This window comes from Arachis ipaensis, chromosome B04 (genome assembly GCF_000816755.2).
Source record: "Arachis ipaensis cultivar K30076 chromosome B04, Araip1.1, whole genome shotgun sequence".
NCBI lineage: Eukaryota > Viridiplantae > Streptophyta > Magnoliopsida > Fabales > Fabaceae > Arachis > Arachis ipaensis.
In genome coordinates this window covers 131,796,115-131,803,356 of record NC_029788.2, presented here as the reverse complement: position 1 = coordinate 131,803,356, position 7,242 = coordinate 131,796,115, and the positions used below count along the sequence as shown (strand labels likewise).

Genomic DNA, 7,242 nt, shown 5'->3' with positions numbered 1-7,242 from the left:
GTATACCAATTATTTTTAACAAAAAATAAAAAATATATAAAAATTTAACTATATTAGATATACACCAAAATTAATAATCTAAATCAATCATTAGTATAAAATGCATATTAAATTACAAAATACGCATTAAAAATAAGAGTTGAGTTTAGAAACAATAATTATTATTGATATATTTGGTTGGGTTAAAAGTCCAAAGGCTAATTTACTGGATGTTTTATTGTTACATGCCCATATTAAGGTTGATAGTTGGACAAAATTCATTGAGGCTAGTATATATGGACTATCAATGCAAACAAGTCTTATCAACTAAACCCAGCACTTTGGAGTAATATTGAACAAAGCTTGCTGCTGCTGCTGAAGCTTTATCAATTCGGGCAAAGCAATTTAAAAAAAAAAAGTAGTTCACTTCTTATTGGCACAAAAACCTTTCATCAAATAAGCATATGACGAACGTCAAATAATAGAGCCAAAAACAAAATTAAAATGCTGATTTGATTTTAAAAAAAGTGTTGCAGCTATGATAACCAAGATGTGCAAGCAAATAGTTATCTGAAGCTACTTTAATTTGAGCCGCTGCAACCATTTGAGAAAAAGTTGAAGAACCAATAGTGCTGATTCGATTAGTACAATAAAAGAGAAATGAAGGTAAAGGATAAAATTTGGAGACAAAGTTGAAGAACCAATAGTGCTGATTTGATTAGTACAATAAGAGAGAAATGACCACCAACAAAAGGAAAAAATTAGAGGCAAGCAAGGTGAGCATGGTAAATTTTGTATAAGATACAGAGACAAATTCAGGTGGGGTCAACTTTATGTGAGATTGATAATTGAAAGCTATTAGATGAAATTTAGTCAAATCATTTAAATCATTTAACGGCTTTGAGCATTTTTAACGTATAAATTTGCATGGAATAACTGAATATTTTTAGGTAACTAACTCATAGGCCGCAAACTGTAGATAGAGCAAACTTCCAGGCCTCCGCCTTGTGTTTGCCGTATCTCTCTTGGTGTTTCTTCATGGCTTCCTTGGATTTGTCGCTACTCTGACGATTCACTTCTGCAGGCTTCACGCGATAAAATACTGGGATTATGGACCGTTTGTTTCCATCATCGGAGTACTTGAGCATCTGCTCTAGTTCCAGGAGGCACCATCCGGAAGATACATAGTTTTCACTCATCACAACAATTTGAATCCTGGATCTTTTAATGGCTTCCATCAGAGTATATTTAATTTCGTCACCTAGTTCCAGACCCGGATCATCCCTGAATACTTTGAGCTTTCCGATTTCGGAGAGTGCATAGTGGAGATAATCTGTGAATGCAAACCTTGTGTCTTCGCCTCTAAAGTTCAGAAAAACATCATACATTCCTTCTTCTGACAAGGATGACGATGCCCACCTCCACGGCGTCGACGAGGATGATGACCCGGCCGCTCCATCATTGGCCATGGCGTGGTATATATATAACTCGGAATCGGAATGAAGCAGTGTTGATATCAAGAATGAAGAAATGAAGCAGGTAAAGTTGAATTAAAATCCAGTGTATAGCATAAATTAAGCATATGCTGCCAAGTTTCCTGGAAAGTGACGAAAATCGGACGGATTCTTGTGTGTACTTAAAAAAGACTGAATTTTTTTTTTTTAAAATTAGAAATCAGAGTCGAACTTAAAGTTTTGAAAAAACTATGTTATTTGAACTACAGTTCTTTGGCACTGAATTTTCACTTTTACATTTTTTAGAAAAAAATATGTTATTAAAAATTAATAATATTTACGAGCATCCAAATATTTTATACATGATGTAATAAGTTTTTACATACAAGTAACTTCTTAAATAATCGATAGGAACACTGTTAAACTTGTAATTTTAAATTTTGTTAAACATCATGGTCATTAAACATACACTTGTAATTCCACATTTAAATTAGTCTAATTTAGTGATTTTGATAACAAAATTTATCAAGACACACGTGATACAGGGTTTGGAGATTCTGCATGCATTCTTCTTGTTTCAATTTTCTCATAATATTTGCCATAATCGAGAATATTTAAGGCTATACACTAAAGCTATGAAATACTCATCTCATATTTATTTATTTATTTATAACATAAAGGAAATTACATGTCATTCAAAACTTCAACAGAGCATGCACACCGTAAATAAAAGATTTAATTATAATTTTACCAAAATTTTAATTAGGTTTTTATATATTTTTTTTTAATTGAGTTTTTACACTACTTTTAATTTTGTAATTACGTCATTTTCATGTTAAAAATATTAAAATTAACATTATCAAATATTTAATTAAGTTGTTAAGTATAAATACCTTCAATTTACAAAAAAATATTCAGTTAACTTTAATAGTTTTTACATTAAGAAGGACTTAATTACAAAATTAAAGCAGTGTAATAAAAATCCAATTGAAAGAAAAAAAATATAGAAATCTAATTAAAAATTTGGTAAAACTATAGGGACCAACAGAGCAATTAAACCTAAATAAAAGCGAATCATAATAAACGTGTGTTCGAGGAATTACAATATCACAATAAAAGTACTAAAAGGTGTGATTCAAAATAAAAAAAAAAGAAAAGAAAAGAAAAGAAAATTAAAGTAGTGCAATATTAGAGGATTACAACTACTCCATTACAATACAATGAGGCGGCAGGAGCATGTCATGTAATGATGTATGTATTATGGAGGAGAGTTCTGCACAAATTGATTATACATACATACATGTTAGAATGATTCACCTTGTTAGCAAAATCATAAAAAAGAAGTTGCATGAAAAGGTATATATATATATGCCTGTGCCTATGAGTCTCATCAAAAGAAATATATACCTGCTTTTGGAAAAGAAGCAGAGTAGCAGACGTTGACATCCAATGCCTCACAGAAATCAATCATCATCGTCCACTTGACGGTCTAAAAACTCCAAGTTACTACCCAAGGAAAGCATTTTTTGAGTAACCTCCTCCTCCAACAAGTAAGGGCAGTCACAGAAGACAGCACGTCGAAGACGAGGCATCGCACCTTCTTCTGATGTAAGACGTTTGACAGACATCCTTATCATGATGAGCACTTGAAGCTCCGGAAAGCTCCCAGCAGTACCACAATGAAGAGGTATTTCAGTACAAATTCCAGATTTCAATTTTAAAATTTGAAGGCTGCGAATTTGTCCCAAAACAATCATGTCTTTGGACATGAAGCCCCCAAATGATGACAAGGTAATCTTGGTAAGAGTTGACGGAAATGCAATTCTATCTAATGGAACCCAACCAAAGGGAGCAAACGTAAGTTTCACCTTCCGCAACTTTCTTAGGCAGTGCAGGCTCTTTAAGATTTCTTCTGCTTCTGTTGCTTGACGGTCTTGGTATGCAGTTATATATAAACCGAGTGTTCTCAAGTTGGGAAAGTAAGCATTGCCTAGTAAGCTCCCTAGTTTTGAATCGGCAATCACATAACATAGGGTTTGGAGATTCTGCATTTTATCTTTTACTTGTTCATCTATCAATTTCACCAGAAATTCACAATGAAGATGTCTCAGTTGCTTTAAGCCCCCAATTCTTAGGTCCTTCGAACTAGTGTACAGTACATGTAATGTTTCCAAATTGTGAAAGTCACATAATCCATCTAATTCAACTTCCATTTTCAAGTACCGGAGGGGTGTCAAACTCTTCAAATACTCGGCACTTGTTGAACTAACCCGAGCCCATTTCGAAAAATATAGCACATTAACTCGCAGGTTTTCTGGAATATGGTGTAACCATTCCCGTGCATCTTCATAAAAGAATAACGAACGAGTGGATTCTTTATTACACGTCTCTAATGAACAGGTATAGGATCCTTCGTTTCTGGTAAAGGATAATAATCTGCGATCATTGTTCTTGTTATCTGGTTTGTTACTCAGTGATATGCACAGTTTCCGGATGAGATCGTGGATCTGACATGTTTTCACGCCTTCCCCATCACTCTTCCTACTCACCACTTGTACCAAGTTACGATCCACTAGCTCCTTCAAGCGCTCCTCACCAATGTCTTCCGGCTCTGCTGCATTTGAACTTCCAGTTTCCGTTACTTTTGTCAAGCCTTCTGCATTCCATAGTTCAATCAAAGCCCTTGCTGCAATCTTGCAATCTTCCGGAAACACCCCAAGATATAGAAAGCATGACTTCAATTTTGGACGTAAATCATCATAGCTCAGCTGCAATATCTTCATCATCCTACTCATCGTCATCGGCTTCTTATCATCATCACTATCATCATCATCATCATCATCATCATCATCATCATCATCATCCCATTGAAGAATTACATTGTTAATACTTTGCCACTCTGTTGTTGATCTCTTCCTCTCTTTGACAAGCCCTGCTATGGTTGCAACAGCTAATGGCAAACCCTTGCAACTTTGGGCAATTGATTTACCAATAGACTCTAAATCAGAAGGACACTCTTCTCTACCAAACACCTCGCTACGGAATAATTCCCAACTTTCTTCATCATCCAAAGGGCCAAGTTGATGGTGAGGTTCCTTTGACATTGCATGGTTTGCCACCCTATCATTTCGTGTAGTCATCAATATCCTGCTCCCATTATTCTTTTCTGGGAGAAGATACTCCAACTTGTTCCACGCCTTAGTGTTCCACACATCATCCAGCACTATCAAATACTTCCCGCTTTGCCCATTCAAACGTTTTCTCACCTCCTTCTTCAACTCCTCTTTACTTAATTTCTCATATTCAGATTTTGGTACCTTCAAAGACTTGAGAAGCTTTCCATAAACTTTATTTTCATTGCAGTGTTTGGAAACAGTTGCCCATGCACGGCAAGGGAATACCTCCCTCACCTCATTGCTGTCATAGATCATTCGGGCAAGAGTAGTCTTGCCCGACCCGCCCATGCCGACAATTGAAACAACATTCCTCCTATTTGAATCTTCTTCCTTCAGTTGATTAATAACATCGATGAATTCTTTCACAAATCCCACTACCTTCTTCTCCTTCACAATCTTTTCCTTCACCAATTCACCTTCACATATGCAATGTTTCTCAAGCTTAACACCATTCATCACAGCAGGACAATCCTCAAACAGATTTCTGTTTTCTGTTGCTATGAGGATCCTACTACCACCACTAAACCAATCACTTACTCCCATTTCCACTAGCAACTTCAAATGCTGTTCACTATCAACCCCTTCCAGAACCAGAAGCACCCTCTTACGTGGCAACTCCTGCATGGTTTCCACACCCATATCTGAAAGAAGCTCCTTGTGGAGATTTTCCAAGCCATTAGCGGTGTTTTCCCTTAACTGTTTACTAACATCAACAAGAAAACTTGCCGCTCTGAACTTGTATTTGATCTTATAGTATAGCTCAAAAGCAAATCTTGTTATGTAACTTTTGGCTATTTTAGGATCTTCATAAATTCCCACCACACCAACATTATCAGAAGATTCAAGGTTCAAAAGTGATTCAACCACTTTAAATTGAGAAACAAATCTATTCATTTGTTGCCTGATCTCTAGAATTTTTGCTGAGACTTGTTCAGCAATCTTGCCTACGACCTCTGTTTCATGACTGCAAATCATAACACACAATATTAATATCTTTGTACGTAATTATTATTGGAAAAGTATAGAGGAGCTATAACGGTTTTAAACAAATTAAATTTAAAATTAAAATTAGATTCTTAATTAATTAAATAATTATTATCAGATTTTTATATTTGAAAACATTAAGATTAGCACCTAAATCGTACGATTACATATTCACATATTATACGTTTTGTACTCTACTTCCTCAGCAACGTCGGAACCGAATCGGCGATCGAATCAGTCTGTTCATTGATTTATGATTTAACCAATAAATTATTATTAGTTGAACCGATAAAACCGATCTCACATAAATAAAAGATAAAAAATAATAAAAAACTTAGAATTAAAATTTAAAATACATGTCTTCACTAACATTTTACAAAGAATCAAGTCTCAAATTCTAAAAATAACTCATATAAAAAAAAACATAAAATTTGTCCGTACTACCACATTTGTATCTTAATTTGATACAATAAGAGTAACAGATAATTTACAAAGTCTATTATCTAACTATAATATCAGTAAATTTCAATACTAGTATCAAAACAAATAACTTTAATCATAATACTAGCATTGAAATAGATAAAGCAGATTAATACATTTTTAGTAAAATTTATATTTATATTAATAATGAATCATAATTAAAATATAATTAACTGGATGGCGCCATATCGCGATGGAAATTCACGGTGTCGCAACAGTACCAACATTTTCTCGACAAGAATATGCCGCACATGCTCCGTTGTTGGATTGGTTCCTTGGTTATCGCTTATATCTACGTTTTACGCGCATACTTGATCCAAAATTTCTACATCATCTCCTACGGCCTCGGAATCTACATGCTCAACGACTTCCTTTTCCCTCAGGTTCCATCCCTTCGTTCGCCGCTTTCCTGAGTTCAAGTTCTAGTATTCAATTATAGCTAGTTTAGGATTATCATTTTAGTTGATACGAGGATGATTATTTTAATTCTTATGGGATGGTTATTTTAATTTTTATGTGAATGGTTATTTGATTGGATTGGATTTAGTTATATACAATTAAAATATGCTAAATGTTCAATTCACTAGATATGCGGATAACTATTTTTATTCTTAAATAGATGATTATTTTCATCAGAGGTGAGCGATGTCGTTTGTTTCCGGTCTGGAGGAGAACAACGCCGATAAGGGTCCTTGTTGACGAACCTGCGATGGTGAGAAGGATCCCGCTGACGACGAAGGGTGCTGGTTGAAGACCAAGTGACAGTGGCGACAGAAGATTTGGGAGAAAAGTTAGTGTTTTGATAAATTAGGGTACAATGAATGGTTAAAATTTTTGAATTATTGAATGAGATATTTTAGTTGGGTAATTTGAGTGGAGTATTTTTTTTAATTTCATTGGGCCAATTTTTCAATCTATTATTCATATTGTTCAAATCTTTCGTTATCTACCTAGTAGAATCCATTATTATTTTAGAAAAAATGATGTCTACCAATTAATTAATCAAAAAAATAAACTTTTTCATGATTCATTGTAAATTTTAGAGTGACCTAATATAAAGAAACACATAATAAAACTTAACTTGTCCTCTCAATCTTTATTAATTAAGATGATAAAAGAATATGAGTTCAATTAGAGAAATAAATATTTTTCGGTCAATTTCAGGTAAT

At 34.1% G+C, this 7,242-nt stretch overlaps 2 protein-coding genes across 3 annotated transcripts in view; both read right to left on the bottom strand.

The window, feature by feature from the left end:
* Nucleotides 1–1,448, bottom strand: part of LOC107637435 (TMV resistance protein N-like) — a 2,528-nt gene extending 1,080 nt beyond the window's left edge. The window contains exon 1 of the mRNA XM_016340849.1: nt 970–1,448. Within this exon, the coding sequence (XP_016196335.1) occupies nt 970–1,448 (479 nt within the window). The remainder of the gene's footprint in view (nt 1–969) is intronic.
* Nucleotides 2,471–7,242, bottom strand: part of LOC107635610 (disease resistance protein RPP13) — a 6,198-nt gene continuing 1,426 nt past the window's right edge. The window contains exons 2-3 of one of the 2 annotated variants that reach the window (XM_016339126.2): nt 2,845–5,573; nt 2,471–2,706 (exon numbers count right to left, since the gene is read on the bottom strand). In XM_016339126.2, the coding sequence (XP_016194612.1) occupies nt 2,897–5,573 (2,677 nt within the window). In that variant the 3' untranslated portion in view covers nt 2,471–2,706; nt 2,845–2,896. Of the gene's footprint in view, nt 2,707–2,840; nt 5,574–7,242 lie in introns of both variants that reach the window. The other variant, XM_016339127.2, reaches the window with a different exon arrangement.